The sequence below is a fragment of the Colias eurytheme genome, chromosome 16 (assembly GCF_061535395.1).
Source record: "Colias eurytheme isolate Ceu_HAF_F1 chromosome 16, ilColEury1 Martin Lab GWU primary, whole genome shotgun sequence".
NCBI lineage: Eukaryota > Metazoa > Arthropoda > Insecta > Lepidoptera > Pieridae > Colias > Colias eurytheme.
In genome coordinates, this window is record NC_142995.1 from 4,821,503 (window position 1) to 4,840,782 (window position 19,280).

General features: G+C 32.6%; 2 protein-coding genes across 5 annotated transcripts; both read right to left on the reverse strand.

Moving 5' to 3' along the window:
* Window positions 1-3,476: 3,476 nt before the first annotated feature.
* LOC149901751 (uncharacterized) lies at window positions 3,477-10,746 on the reverse strand. Of its 4 annotated transcripts, none has more exons than XM_090111315.1 (7): window positions 10,720-10,746; window positions 10,448-10,602; window positions 8,916-9,081; window positions 6,737-6,877; window positions 5,269-5,472; window positions 4,525-4,764; window positions 3,477-4,326 (listed from the first exon to the last, which is right to left on the reverse strand). In XM_090111315.1, the coding sequence occupies exons 2-7, from the start codon at window positions 10,519-10,521 to the stop codon at window positions 3,985-3,987; spliced, it is 1,167 nt and encodes a 388-aa protein (XP_089967441.1). In that variant the 5' UTR covers window positions 10,522-10,602; window positions 10,720-10,746; the 3' UTR covers window positions 3,477-3,984. The 4 variants fall into 4 exon arrangements, with proteins under 4 accessions (XP_089967441.1, XP_089967443.1, XP_089967442.1 ...); XM_090111317.1 differs by having other exon boundaries at window positions 10,705-10,746; XM_090111316.1 differs by having other exon boundaries at window positions 10,672-10,746.
* Window positions 10,747-13,156: 2,410 nt separating this feature from the next.
* LOC149901752 (farnesyl pyrophosphate synthase-like) lies at window positions 13,157-18,985 on the reverse strand. Its single transcript, XM_090111313.1, has 6 exons — window positions 18,625-18,985; window positions 17,864-18,032; window positions 15,306-15,446; window positions 14,432-14,635; window positions 14,062-14,301; window positions 13,157-13,696 (listed from the first exon to the last, which is right to left on the reverse strand). The coding sequence occupies exons 1-6, from the start codon at window positions 18,816-18,818 to the stop codon at window positions 13,361-13,363; spliced, it is 1,284 nt and encodes a 427-aa protein (XP_089967439.1). The 5' UTR covers window positions 18,819-18,985; the 3' UTR covers window positions 13,157-13,360.
* Window positions 18,986-19,280: the final 295 nt, after the last annotated feature.

Here is a 19,280-nt window from a genome sequence, read left to right on the forward strand (position 1 = left end):
CCGTTACCTTATATAAAATTTAAATTTTATTAAATTCCTTATTATTAATTAATTAAACATAACATTAAAATTCTTTAGTACAAAAGTACCTAATAAATATGTTTGACTGTAACTATAAATAAACACAAATCCCTTTAAACCCAAACTTACATTACAGATTTGATTCAGTCATACACAATTTAAAATAACTTAATTTTTCCCTTTGTTACACACTTCTGTAAACTACAAATAAAATACAATAGATATTACAAACATAAACCCGTGTTCATACTCTACACAATAACATACCGAATATTATTATAAAAAGACAATAATATGAATGTATTATGTATTTACTAAAGTAAAAACTTCATTACACTACGTAAAAATGAAGGTCCGATACAAAATTTTATTTGGTAGGTACCTAAGTATACAAGTATACAACATCCGATGGCGCTTCTTACAAAAATATATATAAATATAAATATTTTTCCTTATAACTTTAGCACCATGATAGAGAATGCAATCTTAGAAAAGATCTTTATTTTTAGAGGTAAAACGCCCGAAAAAAACTTGTGTTTAAACATTAATAATATAGAGAAATAGACTGTCTTTAATTTAATGTGAAAATTGAACCTTTCTTTCTCTTTATTATAAAATGGTTATATCTGTTCCCCGACGAGTACAATATGGGGGTCTTTAAGCGTAGAGTGAACAGGTACCATCTAGGGAAGCCCGTTCCATCTTAGACCACATCTCAGCTTAACATCAGGCGAAATTGTGGTCAAGGGCTTCCCTATCGACAATTAAAAAAAAATTATAACACAAGCTTAGATTATTAAGAAATGAACGTTTTATTTATATACAATGGGCGACATTTTTTACCGAGGTCAATGTATAAGTAAACAACCGTTATCTTCATTAAAAACTGCCAACAATAAAAAAAAATTAAAAGGTCGTCTTATATCTAGTGTAAGATTGCATTTTCTACAGTCAATGTATAAGTAAACAACCGTTATCTTCATTAAAAACTGCCAACAATAAAAAAAAAAATTAAAAGGTCGTCTATCTAGTGTAAGATTGCATTTTCTACAGTTAACTGATATTATAGAAATACCCACAAAAGTATGCAAAAAATTACTTATCATTGAACCTGAAACAAATTACAACTTTCCATAATATTTTAAAACTCTTATAGTCAAATAGGTAAAATCAGGAAAAATACTATGTATTAACAAAAAAGTTGCACGTGCCGAATTTTATTTAAAAAATAACAAAAATATATTTATTATGAACAATGATTATTATTCAACGTGACTGTAATGAAAAAGAATGTTTACGAAGGTCAAAGACAGAAAGAGGTCAATGGATATTTATTCTACGCCGAACGCTAACGAGAATATATTGAAAATGCAAACCCAAGATAAGAAAATCTACACTCCAGAGGAGATTAAAAAGATAGCCCCAGGTTATCGAGGGAAACCGGAAAAATTCGATCCAGCTAAGGTTGGAAAGAAAAGAGAAGGTCAACCCAACAAAAAGCAGGGCCCGACAACGTCGAAAGTGCCTGCACCAACAGCAACGGACAAAGCTGCAAACCCGACTCCACCTAAAAATGCTCCCATGTGGGCAGATTCAGTGTTTGGAATCGATGTAGCCGTACGTGAGCTGAACGTCAACCAGGAGATCACCCAAAATTTCGGGAGATTACCAGAGGTTGTCGAGGAAGTTTACTCCGCAATCGGAGGCGACGAACAATCGTTGAATAAACAAATGACCAAAGGCATGCTGATGTATTACAGCACAGCAATGCTATGGGCACGTTTACTCGACATAAAAGCCAAGCGCGGCAACGCAAACTTGAGCTATGAGGAAATAGAATTCTGCAAATCGATCATGCAGCATGAATTTAACTTTCCCCAACCCATCTACTTGTTCCTGAAAGGTATAGGTGAGGTCAAAGATCCGACGGGTAAAACTGTCTTTCTTGCAGACCACACTTTACCAGTAACGGTAGTGCAAGGCCAGGGAGGTTATCACGCAGCAGTAGTGAACGAACAGAACCACAACCTCTTCGAGGAAATCCCATCACTGGGTATCTGCGGAGACGTTCTGATGGCAGAATCATCGGAAGCAGTGCATCCTGTACTAAACTTTCGTGTAACACCTCAAAATACCAGAGCTACGCTCGCAATGTGCGGAAACTTTGGTCAAATAGGCGCTCGCAAAGAGGAAGTCAGAATCCTACTACATTCAGTGGGAATAACCGACAACCAATTTGACGAAGTCGTAGGACGAACTCGTCTAAACATCAACCTGTTGCAGAAGGTCAGCGATTACTTCGTGGGATGTCCAACATTCCGCAACGAAAAAGTAAAGCTGGATGCTCTCACAGTTGAAGGAGACGGGGTCCAACTCATCAAGTCCTTACCGACTAATGAGAATATTGATCCAAACGCGCGTTGGACGAGTCTAGTCATTAGACCAAATTCAGCAAGCGCGAACGCGATCACAGTGTTTGGTGCCTCTTACATCATGGGCTACCAACTACACAAAGAGCCGATCGCTGAAAGCAATGCCAACAGGTGTTGTCTGGAAGCGTCAAACGCTCAGAATCCGTGGGTTATACCAGAACCATGGATTGCAAACCGAAACGCAAGGCGCGTTCTGCCACCAGGGTTTGGGATTGAGAGATTCGTCTCCATTTCCGACTCCCAGAGGAACAGAACAAATGCAATAGTGCGTCGGATGATTATCAGTCCACGATAATCACAATGAGGAAAGACCGCGGCCACGGCGAGTAGCATCGAGGGTACAGTCAAATCTCATTAGATATAAGTTAAATTTTAAGTATATTCAACATTTAATAGAGTATAGTTTTAAAAACTTATTTTAAAATTTTCTTTTTGTATTTTAATATAATTAGCATAATCCGACTTTAAAATTAAAAAAGTGTTAATATACACCTAAAAATAAATTTTGACTAATAAATGCCCAGTTTAACGTTAATAAAATGCTTAAAATGTATGTGACAGACTAGCATAATTTTTTATAATTATTTGTCAAACCGAAATAACTGTTTTAGAGCGTATACGCACTATGCGGGTAGCCGCATTGCGGGTAGCCGTCCGGCTGACCGCAAACACAATTATGTACGTAAGTAATATTCATTTCTATGCGCACTGCGATGCGGCTACCACAGACTGCACAGTGCGCATAGAAATGAATATTACGTACATAATTGTGTTTGCGGTCAGCCGGACGGCTACCCGCATAGTGCGTATACGCTCTTATATGATTGATTTCTATAATAAAAAAATATATTAAAATGTCATTAAAAATAGATATTTAATCCATCAGTCCTCGGAATCACAGACACAATAGAAAATCTATTGTGTCGCGCCCCGATCGGGCCTTACGGTGGTCAATGGGTTAAATATAAATCTATATTTTTACATCTTCCTATAATATTTATTTATTTATTTATTTTCATATTTTTTTGTATTCAGTAAGTCTTCGATTGTCTGGAAACGAAAGAACTTTGTCTTCAAAGCATATGGAAGTAACAAACCATACAGACTTCAAAAATTAATTTAAAAACAACTTTTCTATCTTAAATCGAATTAATAACTGTACTTTAAAAACTTCTTATCAAAACTATGGATGGATCAGATTCGCATCGACACCTCAGACCGTACAGTTTCTATGTAAAATATACCAGGCAATCGAAACTCGCTTTAAAAATGTAATAAAAACCTTCATACCTATGCTAAAATTGAATGACACGTTCTGCTAAAATAACGGTATACTACGGAAGAAAATTTCAGCTTTCACCATATCATATATAAAAACATCGTTAACCAGTCTTTCTACATTTCAATATCCTAACCAAAAAACCACCAATTGCTTAAACTTTAACATCAAGGATAAAAAAATACGCACAGATTCAACTACAAGTAATTACAAAATAGCTTCATACACTTCTTAATACAAATAAAAAAAACTTTATTTCTTTCTATCATGCAGCATGGCCAACAGTTTCATAAACAATTCGGGCATGGCGCCCGAGTCGGACGGCAGTTGTTGCGTCATTTTCAAAATGGCGTCGTATCGCTGTCGTTCTTCGGTCCTGTAGTGTTCAGGTAACCCTAGTTCCTCGTAAAGCCGCTTGATGCGCTCGATGTGCGCTGGCTCGTGGCTGCTATAGCACGCTACGAACACTTTCTTCTGCGCCGGTGTCAAGCGCTGCAGCGCTTCAACGGCTAACCAGGAGCATTTACCCTCCTGTATATCTGTACCTTTCTTTCCTAGTATATGCTCGGGGCTGTAGCAGTCCAGGAAGTCGTCCTATGGATACAAAAATGGGATTTTAATTAGTTTTTTTTTTAATATTTTTAAAGATATAGAAAATTTTATTACATTAAAATTTAGGTAGCTACCTACTTAAGTCAAATATTGAGAAGTGCGATAAAATCAATAAGGTAGGTAAATTAAGACATTTATTGATACGTTTTTTCGTAACATAGTTATTTCAGCAATACTCACTTGCATTTGAAACAGATGCCCTAAATCCAAGCAAATTTTTTCAGCTCTGTCAAACGTGTCTTGGGTCATGTTATTCATCAATAGCATTCCCAAGAAAACTGGTAACTTAAATGTATAATACGCTGTTTTATATTTGACGATGGCGGCATAACGTTCTCTTGTGAAAAGACTATAGTCAGACTTGCTTCTGTTGCCCATTGTGAAGTCCAGGTGTTGGCCGATAGCCGTGTTGAATAACGTCTAAAATTTAATCATATATGAACATCATACAATAAGTAATTTTTAAAATTAATTCTAGAAAAAAAAGTAAGTATTTGGATTGTATTAAAAAATATAACAAAGAAACTATTTCAAATAACCTTCATGACACATAAAAACTAATCATATTTTTTTTGCAATTATTGCGATAATAAATGTATTTACATCAACACTATTCTTTTGAACGTCACGACATCACGCTGTTTTGATATTATCGTCTACGTAGGTACCTTTTATCTAATGAATAAAATTCATCTTCAGAGAAGAAAATCAGAAAATATGTATTTTTGAGAAAATTGTATAATGGGAAATTATCAGACGATAAATCTTTTTAATTATCTTACACACATAAGTACCCTAAATTATCTCATCTGTGTTTCGTTATTATTTTTTTCTATTGTTGTGTACCTATGTTCCTGTCCATTTATAAATGTTTGTCAATGTCTATACTATTTATCAACCCGTTTACCCATTTCCCATACTAACCTCGTTAAACAAATGCACGATATCCTTATACGTGGGCAGTTTACCACAATACACTTTAAGTATTTCATACATAGCGGATTGTACGAGATTGCAGTCATTAACAGCGCCCATACCAACGTCCGGCAATTTGTACCAGCATGGATACCCCCTTCGTGTGGACGAGCTATCCATTATATCGTCCATTATCAAGAAATACGCTTGCAGCTGGAAAATAAGATTTACATAAAGAAAAGTAAATAAAGAAGAGCGTGTGTGCCGAGCACACGTGTCAGAAGTGAAACTTCTTTGGCAAGATGCAACTTAAGATACCAAAATCGTCGCCTCTATGACGTGATGGTATTGCCATGACCTAAAGAAGTTTCACTTCAAAAAGTTCACTACATAAGTAAATCTCCATAAAATAAAATGAATTTCGTTGGAATTATTTTAGCATTGGCATTTTGAGTCATGGACTCTCTATGAGTAGACAAGAATCGATTTTATGTTTACATCAACAATAGTAAAATGATGAGAATAACTAAGAAATAAGTTTAAACCTAAATATACATATTATACTTATTACTATAATTATATACTTATACTTATTATTGAAGTGAAACTTCTTTACCGGGGTTGGACAAAAATTTAGTGTAACATTGTTGTGTTACGCGTGACATTTTTGCGTTACGCGCCATCATTTTCTTAGTCCTACCACGCGTAATTCTACGTATACTTTCTCCAGCGGAGTAGGGATGGCATATCGTTTTAACGGACGTACTCCTACCACTTTACTTGACCGTTTTTCTATTGCACTCGTATTTATTTCCAACGCTCTATAGTGACGTGATAAATATGTTATAAGTATGTAAGTAATAATTACACCCATAAGTACGTAACAATTATATTGTTGATGTGTAAATATGAAAATATTTTTTAATTACATAATGTTATGTACATAATTATAAATACAACGTTGGTATGTAAAAAATCTATGTTTATTTATTAGCGAACGGTACTGATGGAGCGACGTCGACTACGTCACCAAGATGGCCGCCAATCGCAATATCAACTTGCGGGGCTTATACACGCACACATTTTTTTGTATACATAGGGGATACAATTGCAAAATTAGCAGAAGATTGAACACAATTATGCATGTATAACGCAATAGGGCGAGAGAACCAACAATTGATTATAAGTACTCATGTTAGTTATCTAGTTTACAATGTTTACTAACATTACGTCTGGTTGACCTTAGCATTTATAAATATAATTTATTTCAGAGGAAATCAAGATCATCTATAATAGTTTTTTTATTAAAGCACATAATGTTATTGTACCAAAATACCCTTTAACGTCATCTTTATTTGTTGAAGATGTTATCGTAGAAATAAGATCGTCACGTACATATTATATGAAAACGTTAATTTACTACGTCTGCGTCCTAAAAATTACATTCCTTTTTAGGACAGTTAAAATCAATTCTTACCATTTCTACACACCATCCGAGTACTCTTATTAGTCTCAAGGATTCCTCTGTTATATTTTCAGGTCGTTCTAACGTTTCGTATGCAAATATCGTTGATAAGCCTCGTGCCTTTTTGCCCCCGCGTAGATTGTATTCCAAGACCTGAAAATAAGTATTTAACATAACAAAAAGCACAGTACAATAGACTACAAGGCAAGAAAATCATAAATGCATAGTTTTATATTTAAATGTGTAGATGTAATCATATGAAGACATATGGTGTGATCATGAAAGATAAGAAAAAAAAAAATCTATATATAATAAGATGACTGATATAGTGATCTATCAACGCACAGCCCAAACCACTAGACGTATCGGGCTGAAATTTGGCATGCAAGTAGATGTCATAACGTAGGCGTCCCCTAAGAAAGGATTTATAAAATTCATCCCCTAAAGGGGTAAAAGAGGGGATAGAAGTTTGTACCATGAAAAATTAATTTCCACGCAGGCGAAGCTGCGGGCAACAGCTAGTGTAATATAAAAGCAAAACGTAACGTTAGTTATATGTAGTATAATATTATTAATTGAATGTACATATTGTATTATATTCCTATTCAATAATACCCTTTGTTTGCGTTTAATTGGTTTAATTAAATGCACACTAACCATTTTTATGTTTTGTTAGGAAAATATTAATGCCGTCGTAAGGACAAAGATACGATACATAATAATACATCGGCTATTAGAATATTTTATGAAATGACCTATTAAGTTCCTATATCATTCCTATAATAGCTATACAAATATCTTTCCTCAATTAATTTTATATTATTACCTATTATATTATTATGGAGTCGAAGGTACTACATTATATCGTGATTATTTGGCTTGTTTCTGGCAGGGTTTATTGATAGAATACACTAACTGATCGTAAATTAATTGAGGTAATAGGGACAGAGGAATAACCACGCCATTCGTTAGACCAAATAGTTGTAACGTTATCCATACTAATATTATAAATGCGAAAGTAACTCTGTCTGTCTGTCTGTCTGTTACTCAATCACGCCTGAATTTTATTTTGATACCCGAGAAAGGACATAGGATAGGTTTTATCCCGGAAATCCTACGGGAACGGGTTTTTCTCTGAAAACGCGGGCGAAGCCGCAGGCGGAAAGCTAGTTGGGAAATAAATACGAATATCAAATTTCTATAGTATCTATAGACACTCCTATATTTTGAGCAGCGGCATAAATTTCACTTCGTCAATATTATGTTCTATTAAAAAAATAACCAGAGATATCACAAGGATTATTTCTCGTTCAAATACTTTGTGATAAATGGTTGTTTAAACATATAACTTTATTCTATACAGGCTTTGCCAAGTGCTCGGTTACCTATTTATTTGCCTAAGCTTACTACTAATAATATTTTTATTCCATTTTTTACTGAATCAATTAAGATGAATAAAAGTAGATAGATATAGTAGATGTGTACAAGTCTTTGATTACCTATATACATATTTATTATTTCATTCAAGTGTAAGTGGTGTAGTATATTTAGTTATATTTTGCAAACAGGTACTGTGTACAACTATATACTGATCGTGTAAAGTTTGGAACGAAGACGCAAGTATCCGCGTTACAAAGTATACGCGATCCAGTACGCAAAATTCGTGAATAATATATTGTAATCACAGACCTAAAAAAAGCATTACAATATATACACGAGCAGTTTCCTATGGTTGCGTTCTGGCTACGTATAGATTGGAAAGACACCGCGTGCTGGCCTTGTATAGTTTGGAAATACGCGTCGCCCGCGGACGAACCCGCGTGGATGGCGATATCAGATATGTTATTCTGATTTTTGCTACATAAGCCACATCAATACCAACTATGACTACTTATAGTCCATTCAGTGATTTTTACATGAAAGAGGAATAAACATTATATACATACATCCATTCTTACAATCTCACACATTTATAATATTAGTTCAATATTAATATAAAGCTGAAGAGTTTGTTTGATCGCGCTAATCTCGGGAACCACTGGTTCGATTTGAATAATTCTTTCGTTTTAGATAGCCCATTTATCGAGGAAGGCTATATTATATCATCACGCTAAGACCAACAGGAACGAAGCAATGCAGGTGAAACCGCCGGGCACAGCTAGTAATATAGTAAAAATAAAGAATCTCTTACCCGTTTCAACCATGTGGTAACTTCAGGATTTTGTACAAGGCCAAAATTTTTGCTCACAGCTGCAATAACTGTTGGATACACATCTTGAAATGTCTCCATCTCCCGTTTATATTCTGATATTGATGCATTTGTACTCATTCTGTAATATGTTGGTGTGTGTGGAAACCTGTTGGATAAAAAAGTTGTATAAAAATTTAAAATACTTAAATTTATTATTAGCATCACGAAAATAGACATTAAAAAATACATTTATGTAACTACATATTTTTATTTTTAAGTGTATTATTTTGGTGTAACCAACTGAAGAGATTTACTGTAGAAAAATATTACCTTAATTGTACACAATCAAGAAATATTTATCAGTTTATTTACCTTTTATTTACATTACTGTGTACTTTATACTTCAGTATATTAGAAAAGCCAATAAAACCTCTCATTGTCACAAACTATGTATTTGAAGTGAATAAATACACAGTCGGTACTTAAATAGCAAACAACTTGAGTAAATCTTATATTTATATGTAGCTATGTAATCTGATCAAGACTCACAAAGGATGTTTTAAAATGCTAATATAATCTATTCTCCAACTCAGTTATTGTTATTATAATTTCATAGTGTTCAATGATTTGAATAACACAAATTGAAATATATCTGACTAGATTTCCGCCCGCGGCTTTGCCTGCATTTTAAAAAGAAAACCAGTAGTTCCCGTTCCCGTGGGATTTCCGGGATAAAACCTATCCTATGTGTAAATCCAAGTTACCCTCTATATGTGTGCTAAATTTCATTGTAATCGGTTCAGTAGTATTTGCGTGAAAGAGTAACAAACACACACACACACACATCCTCACAAACTTCCGCATTTATAATATTAGTAGGATGCATGAATAAGCAAGTTAGATGTTATTGATAATAGAATTGGCTTATCTTAATATAATATATAAATCTTGTGTCACAATGTTTGTCCTCAATGGACTCCTAAACCACTTAACCGATTATAATAAAATTCGCACACCATGTGCAGTTCAATCCAACTTGAGAGATAGGATAGTTTAAACATAATAGGTACGACGGGCGAAGCCGGGGCGGACCGCTAGTCAATTATAAAACATATTTTTTTTGTCATTAGCGAAAAATGTACTAAAATCAAAGTTCAAATTATAGATATTATATAATGAATAGCGTTTTCTCTGTGATATCTACACTATTGTTATAAATAATTATTGTTAACTTGTGTGTTTGTAGGGAGTAATGATCACAAGTGCTGAATTGCTTTTTAAAATTCATTCACTACATAAGAAAAGAAAAGAGTTTTGGAGGGCTATTATTGTCATAGGCTATTTTTTGTCCCAGGTCAACTTGCAAGTGAAAATGCAATTAAAGCAAGTATAGAAAATCTTTTTACTTCTGCTGCATGATACAAATTACAAACAATCTGTCAAACAGTCTGCTGATCAAATAAAGTAATATTGTAAGCTATGGAATAAAAGTTACGTTTGTATATATAAATCATTACATCAATCGGCCATACCTTTTTAAGTTTGTTTTCAATAATGTAGAGGTGACCCCATTAAAAAGTCTACCAAATTTAGCACAAGAATTCATTTTTTTTTAATTTATGCTGCGCGCCAACAACTTTCACTAATCAATTCTGCTTATCTTCGGGTATGTAGGTTTCTCGTGTTTCTACAAAACAGCGAAAATTAATCTGATTAATGATTTTTAAGTTACATTTAAAAATTAAAATAAACATACAAAATAATAATGAATAATGGAATTCACACGAACACAAACAGAACACACTTTCGTTAAAATCAACACTGGTTCATTACTTCATTCTCACTCTACGGACACAGAGCAAGTATTAAAGTACTGAAGTGACAACTGTGAACTGACACTTGACAGTCTACACTACGACCAAATCAATGGTCAATTGTCAAATTAATAGACGTAAGAGCGTTTTCACATTACGATCGATACAATTTGCCCTTTCACATTATCCGATAAAATCGATCCGATATCATCATGAGTGTTGCCAGAAATGTTTAGAGAAAACCTTAGTATATATTATTACAGTAGTACCTATAGAGCGAGTGTATTGCACAAATTCCTCAGTGCGCATCGTAGGCAGATGAGCTATAGATAATATATAGATGTGTGTGTGACAAATAGGGATGGGTAGGTATCAATTGCGTGCCGAGCTATCGATAAGTTATGTAAATAAATATGTATCTTTTGTAAATTTTATGTTCAATATGTTATTTAAGGAGAAATGTATGAATAAAGTATAAATATGTCATTTTAAATTTGTTTGCCAAGAGAATAAAGTGTTTATTCCATTTGAATATTTCTTGTGTTAATTTTAAGTACTTAAAAAAAATATGTTTATGAATATCAGAAAAACGAGTTCGATATTAAAGTAAATAAAATAAAAATTCGGGTTTGGTGCTACATATTTCTTTAATAATAAATGAAACAATAATAATAATGTTTTAAAAATGTTAAATAAAAATAAGAAATAATAAATAGTTATTTAAAATGATAATATAATAAATCATATAAATAATTTTTTTATTTAATTTTATCCATTCTACTATAAAATGTTCAAAATCAATTTAGCGATATTTCAGAAAATATATCGTAACATTACATACTTTACATTTACACTATAATACATTTGCATTCATAATATTAGAAAGTCTATCATACCTACAAAACACGCCAAAAATTTGTTTATAATACATTTTTAAAAGAGTTTTAATTTTAAAGTTAAATAAATAATTTGGTAAAATATAGTTCTTCTAGTAAACTTTATATCGAGTACAGCGTTGGTCAGGTCACATCACTAAGATCACGTGGCGGCAGTGAGGTGCGCGAGCGAGCCTGCGCGTGTCCGCCTCCCACCTCCCCTTCACCCCCGCGATGCTAGATTTATTTTCATAAAAATAAGTATAACAATCGACTTACTGATGAAATGTGATACTGGATTTCAATTTTGTGTATTTTCTAGTATCGTTTTTGCAAGATATAACTGCACATTTCACCATGTTTACTCCTAGATATGAATAAAAATCCAGAGCAACGCACTTCGTCAGCACTCAACCACGACTACGAGCGCGCGCGGCGGGAATGTCGTGTTGTTCCCACCTGTGCCTACTGTTCCCACTTGGTTGTTCGCACTCTATAGATACTATCTATACTCTAAGGAGAAAACCCTCGGAGCTCGGAGCAATTTAATTGCTCCGAGCTGTATATAAATAATATTTGAAGAAATGTTTCTCTTTTTCCCTAGAATTATAGGTAATATTTTCTGTTAAATTCACAGGTTAAATTTCATGCATAAATTTTTTAGACTGGCAAGAAATAAGAATATGTTTTTGTCTGTGGTTTTTGTCTTGTTTTTGTTAAAAATTTCGCGCTATATTCAAGTCTCATCAAATGATCAAACACACATAGATTTTATAGGTACCTATTTTTTTATTTTTCTAAGTTTGCAACGCAATTTCAGTTTGACGAAAATAAAATTATGCAAATATGTATTATAATTATAGTTTAAATTATATTTCTATATAGATAAGTTTACCAAGAAGATAATGTTTCAGACACTGAGAATAAGATTATCATAGAACAGATCGGACTTCGGACAAGAGTTTTTCCACAGTTCGGCCCATACCATTTTACTCACACTCCCTACGATTTACGGATTTCTTTGTACACGTTTTGAACAGATAAGAATCAAATCAAATGCAATTCTGATCAACAATCACTGGTAAGGAAATTTTAATTTTATCTACTATCTTTGCATATCATGTACCTATGTCTTATGGATGTCTCAATTTTTCGCTAACGAAGTCAAAGGAAAATCCCGTGGAAATATTTCATTCAATCATATGGCGATATTTCATTCCGATGAAAACTAAAATCTAGCTATCTAGCCTCGCTAACTACCTTTCTGTTTTCAGACACAAAAATCATAAATTAAATACAATTTCCTCTTCGCTCGCTTACTGTTGAATTTAATTGTTATTCGTACTCTATAGTTTTGTGATATATATAGCTTTTTATTTATTTTCTATCATGCAGCTACAATTACACCAAATTTGTTTCAAAAAGATGTAAAATGATAAAACCTAAAGATTATTTTTAAGCTGTTTTATAAATCAAAAATTGTGATTTCTGCTGACAACATATTGTGTTATTCGTAGTTAACAGATTTGTTGTGATGTGAAATGAAATATCATTTTCAATTAACACTCCCATTTATTTCGTGCACATTAACATAAGCTTATTAAAATCTTATCACATACATAATACAGTGCTTATTCAGTTAATTTTGTAACTTTCTAAAACTTTTATATAACCTTCTGATAAACCTTTCTCAGCCCTATATTACTTAAAACTAGGTAAACTAACAATTAACATCACATCTTTTAAATAAAAATAATTAAGCACGCTGCCTAAAGATATTATCCAGAATTTTAAAGAATAAATCATGTGGAAGACCTCTAGTAACTTGTTGAATTTGTGTTCTGATGAGATCATAAGTAGCTTCTTCATAGACAGAATATGTGTGAGGTAATTCTAACTCTTCGTATAAGTCTTTGATTTTATTCACATCTTCTGGGTTGGAGCTTGCATAGTGATTCTCCATTAACTCTCTTTGTTCCGGTGTTGCCCTTTGTAGGGCTACAACAGCAAGCCAAGTGCATTTGCCTTCCTGAATATCAGTCCCCTGTCTGCCCATTACAGCTGGATCTCCAAAGCAGTCAAGGAAATCATCCTAGAAATAAAAATAATAATAGATATTATAGACATTTAATCATGATAGTTTTAAATTTCCACATTAATATTTTTTTAACAGGTAATTTATAGAATTTTAGTATGGTATTCAAACACCATTCCATATTATTGCTATAATTCATTAGTATATTATTGCGGTTATATAAATTTTATTTTAGCTTGACTAATAAGAATTCTGTTCTTGGTTCACTTATAAAAAATGTAAAATCCATCTCTTTTATTACTGTAATATTTTAACACAAAATTACATTAAAACTAAGCATTAGTCCCATGAGAAGATTGGAATTCACATTCTAAATTGTCCAATCTTATTACATGAAACTTCCAAGTTGGGTCAAAACTTACTTGAATTTGGAAAAATTCTCCCATTTCCAAAAGAATTGTTTTAGCTTGTCTGTGTGTTTCTGGATCATCAACTCCAGACATTAACAGCGCCAAACTAACAGGCATTTGGAAGGTGTAATAGGAAGTCTTGTATTTTGTGATGGCTTCATATTTTTCCATAGTAAATTGAGATAAATCTGGTTTATCTGTTTTTGAAATTTGTTTGACTAAATATTGTCCAATGGAACATTTCAGCAGCATCTGTAAATTTATATTTTACTTTATACAACTTTTTCCATGGTCGGTTTTAATTAATTAAGTACATAGATATTTCAATTGCATTGTTGTCTTAGTTACTTGTCGGTATAATCGCATTTTGAAGTATCCATACCTCATTGAACATTTCCAGAACGTTCTTGTAGTATGGCTTTGCCGAAAAGTGTCGTTTTAGAGTAGAGTACATCGCTGCTTGGATCATACTAGTGTCGTTCACACCACTCAGACCCACGTCGGGTCGGCGATACCAACAGGGAACTCCTCTCCTCATCTCCCTCCCTTCAATTATATCTGATGAGACCATTTGCAGCGCGTGGAACTGAAATGATTATCAAATGTTTAGACCCTACCACAATCAAAATATTTATAGATAAAGTAAACTCAAAATGTTCATCGAACTCTTTAATATTTAAGTAACTAGGTATTTTTTTTAATAATTGTGAGGCAACAATAAATAACTACTTAGTTAGTAACAGCGTAGCCGACGTAATAACTGTCTTCCCGATTTTTGATGCAAAAAATTTATTTTTAGAAAGTTTTCTTTATGTTTTAATTATATTATGTCGTTTTATAAGAGTGAGCGGCAAACATAATGTTAGAATAATTGTGTATCCCTAGTTACTAATGGTCTGATAATATAATTTGTTATCTCAAAGCAACATGTATTTGCCGATCCGCTAAATATACATATATACTTACTACTTAGATAGACATATTTGGATAGGTATGATAATATCAGATATTGTTTTCGTATAATAGATTATGTAAAAGAGTTTTTTAGCACCATTTATATGCTAACCATTTAATCAAGGTTGAAGAATTAAAATGAATGACAGGTTTTTATGAAGAGCATTTTTTAATATTTGCGTGCTTATATTGCGTGACAATAGTGATTATATTATACGTTAACAAAAAATGCCTTGTCTTTTATAGTAGGTAATGAAAACAAAAAAAAACAGTAGCGTTGTAGGTATAATAATTGTACTAACCATTTCTGTACACCAGCCCATTATATTGGCTAAGTGTATGTTTTCAGGCGTCAAATTTTCCCTCTTTTCCAACATCTTGTATGCGAGTACTGTTGCTAGACCGCGATTTTTCTTTCCATTCGGCACGTTGTATTGCAAAAGCTGGAACAAAAAAGTTCAATTACAACGGGAACGAAGCACGATCGGCAATTTTATTGAGTATGCTTGATAGCGATTGGCGATATCTCGCCAAAAGACCTTGAATTTAGGGAAAAGTTTAATTTTGCAAACATAAATACAGCATAGCAAGTAACGACGGAGTGAAATATTGATAAGGAGTTAATATTATTTATGATATGTAAAGAGTAATAACACCAGGGATTATAAATGCTGATTTAAAACAAGTTTTGCAAAATATATAAAGTTATTCTTATAGAATTCAAGTTTTAATCTGTTTTAATTTATGTAAAACATACTAAATGTACCTGTAATATCCATAAAATATTCATTACAATATATGTACCTACGTAGGTAAGTGTAAAACATATAGTGGGTAATTGTGATCAGGGGAAAAAAATGTTGTCAGAAAAAATGTTGTTAGTTGTTTGCAATCAAAAAATGTTGTTAGTTGTTTGCAATCAAACAACTAACAACATTTTTTCTATAATCAGTCAGATGAATATTTACAAACGTTTGAAAAACCGGAATCAGATCAATAAATCGAAATATTATTTACAGTTGTAAAAGAGGAGTTATTTAGAATGGGTATTAAAAGTGTAATGTGGAGTTGATTCCAATCACCCCTGTTCACAATTACCCACATTGATTAGGTAGTAAGTTATTAGGTCATTACAATTTTAGGTAAAACGTTGGTACCTAACTAAGTATTTATTTATTTTCATAGGTACCTGTTCAAAATTTGTATGTACCTACCTACTTTATTTAACCTAAATTGTAGTTCAATAAAAAACTTAAATTGCGCATTTACGCAACTAAATTATTTCAGAAGTCGTTTTCACCTCTTAAAAAAGCAACTTGCAACAATTTATCTCTCGTATCGTAACCTCCTTCAGGTAATAGCGAACCTAATTGCAAAACAGATATTGATTTTCTACTTTATTTGGTTCAAGTAAAATACCTAATTACCTCAATCATTATTCATTAATGACCTATTCATTGATTAAGTAATCTTGGATCGTTAAGATATTTTTTAACGTTACTTGATTGAAACTCTTATTAATAATCAATAAGTATGAGTAACAATTTATATAAAAACTATTCCTTATTTGTATTTCAGGTTTGCGTACTTGACTTTTAACAGATTAAGTAGGTATTTTTTTAAGCAATTTATAACGTTTCAAAAAAATCTTAATCTTAATCACGAGTTTATTAAACACGAACTGTGCGCCGCGGTTTTAACCGCATTGCTCGGCTCCTAAAGACTATATAAGTCTTTGCGTAATGAAATAAAATAATTTTTCAAATCCGGCCCGTGGTTCCTGATACGAGTCGAGCCAATTTAATAGGCAACATTTCACGTCTATAAATTTTATCTTCGAAGAGAGGTAACCTGCTTAAAAACATCGATTAAAGTGAATTAATCGATACGTACTTGAAACATTTGTCAATCGAACTTGAAACACATGTCAATTTTAAAATAATTTCATCAGGGGAATCCCTGTCCCAGTAATATACTTTCTTTCGTAGATTTAAGAATAAGACAAGTATATAAATAATTAAAAAAACACAACGCATTTATTAATTTATGAAGATTTTTATTCACAAGTAGGTAATCAATGCATTCGATTCTAAATGTCAGATTTCGATTTTTATAGTAACGTCTCTGGTATTTAAAAAGAAAAAAAGGTTTATTGACATAAAATTATAGCGTCATTTCTTTAAATCAGAAATTGTTTATTATGTTTAGAATGGTTAATCAGTAAAATCAAATCTTAAAATTACTTGTATCGGTCATTATTATTATTATATTAAATTGAAAAAAGTTAAGCAAATGTGCAGTTCTAACAAAACGAAATAATATATGTATTATTCTATGTCGTCGTTACTAGGTTACGTTGTTGAATTTTGTTGAACTGTCAAATGTTGCCTATATAGCGCGTTCACGCAAGCAAACAAAAAAAAACTCATCAGCTTTATAATATTAGTTTAATAACTCAAGATTTTGATATTTAATAAGCACCAAAATAATAATATTTAATTATGATAAAAAATGCTTTTTGTATACATATTCTAAAGAGAATTCACCAGGTAGCTTTACTAATTGCCTCTTTATCAATATAATATACACATATATTTAACGTAAGCCGCAATACCTTTTTATATTATATTTTATAATAGGTAAGTACTTTTATTTCTCGTTAAAGGCATCTTAGTTCGTAGCCCCACTACCAAAGTCTAAGCTATAAATAGACCTTCCTCTGTTTTGATTTCTAATAACCTGTTTTCCGTCTCCTATACAAGTTTGTAATTCAAGTACGGCAAAAAGCCAATGGATTAGAAAAACAGTTAAGTTCTATATGACTCTGCCCACAGACTGACAAAAGCAACATAGAACGTACCTTAGCCAACCATTTGCTGGCTTCTGGCACGTCAAGATGCTTATCAGATTCAGTGAGGTCCCTCACGATGTCCGGGAAGCAAGCCATGAACTCCCGGGACTGATCTTTGGAGACAGCCAGTCCTCGGGCGGCCAGTGGCATTTGCTGAGATGTGAGGGTCGACAGGTATCTATGGAATCAGAACTTAGGTCTTAGACAATAAATATAAAAATACATAACAGGAAACAAGTTCTATACTTAAAGCTTTTGAAGTATTGATTAGTGTCAAGATTAATAATTAACATATTCAATAACAATGTTTGCCATACATTAATTAATAAAGAGGCCAGTTGATATCAATATCTTATCGTTATAAATATTACATAAAGCGCTTATTGTGATATCGTCTATAACCCCTTATGACCTAAATAAATGCCATTAGGGTAGGTATATAATTTACATTTGGACAAAATATGCTTATTTGTATAATTATTAAGATAAGATTTAGTTATTTAAATGTAATTACTATTCACGATTTAATAATAGTAGTATAAATATAATTAACTTAATAATTATCGGGTACGGGGTATGAAACGCAAAAAGCGAAGTTACAAAACAAAAATAAATATTAAGCAAAAGATGTTAATATGTATTTGTAAACATAGCATAATATTTATAATAGGAAGGTTGATGTTGATTTCAAACACTCATATAAGTGAGATAGGTAGGTACATAGGTTGTTAGCAGTTACGCAAACTGTAGGGTTAAGGGAGTTCACTGACCTGTGATATTTTTGCAACTTCAGCAATCTGTTAGGAAGTCCATCTTCGTTTTGTTGGGCGTGGAGTGGTGTTTGATCAAGTCTTGGAGACATGGCATCAGAATTTGTTACACTCGTTGTTTTGCTAAATTGCCGGCGAATCTCATTTTTGTATAATTGAAGAAATTTTTGAGCATTTCTCCTTGAGCTGAACATTTTTGTAATTTCGCTTAAAAAAGGTTCAAACAACTATTTTCGATTTAATCGCGATGGTATTGAACTGAATATATGGGGAAGTACTTTGTTTATATCGCAAGGTAAAATGTTAGACACCCGATCAGTCCGAGATCGAGTAAACGACTGACTCGTCAATCGAATGTTGATTCTTTGTTATGTTTTTACCTCCTCGCCAGTTCCACTCCGTTCACTCAAAATATACAATAGGGTTGAATGCAATGTTTACATCCAAGTTATCGATATCGATTGCCTACTTATGAGTTTTTTTTGTAATGTAGTACTGACACAATGCAGTTAACCATTGATAAACTCGTTTTCTAAGAAGTTAGAAAATGTATGAAGGAGTTTAAATAAAATCTTTCATATTTTTTAAGCTATTCCATATCTTCTATCGCGGCAGTGAGCGAGGAGACCCAATCCAGAAATGTTTTATATTTTGTT

Excerpts from the sequence above, each read along its gene's own strand:
- LOC149901751 (XM_090111315.1), bottom strand. The coding sequence starts at position 10,521 with ATGAATTCTTGTGCTAAATTTGGTAGACTTTTTAATGGGGTCACCTCT. Across the intron at positions 9,082-10,447 it reads TTGAAAACAAACTTAAAAAG|GTTTCCACACACACCAACAT; the intron begins GTATGGCCGATT and ends TTTATCCAACAG. Across the intron at positions 4,327-4,524 it reads GGCATCTGTTTCAAATGCAA|GACGACTTCCTGGACTGCTA; the intron begins GTGAGTATTGCT and ends TTGTATCCATAG.
- LOC149901752 (XM_090111313.1), bottom strand. The coding sequence starts at position 18,818 with ATGTTCAGCTCAAGGAGAAATGCTCAAAAATTTCTTCAATTATACAAA. Across the intron at positions 15,447-17,863 it reads CCAGCAAATGGTTGGCTAAG|CTTTTGCAATACAACGTGCC; the intron begins GTACGTTCTATG and ends TTTTTGTTCCAG. Across the intron at positions 14,302-14,431 it reads TTCTGGAAATGTTCAATGAG|ATGCTGCTGAAATGTTCCAT; the intron begins GTATGGATACTT and ends ATAAATTTACAG.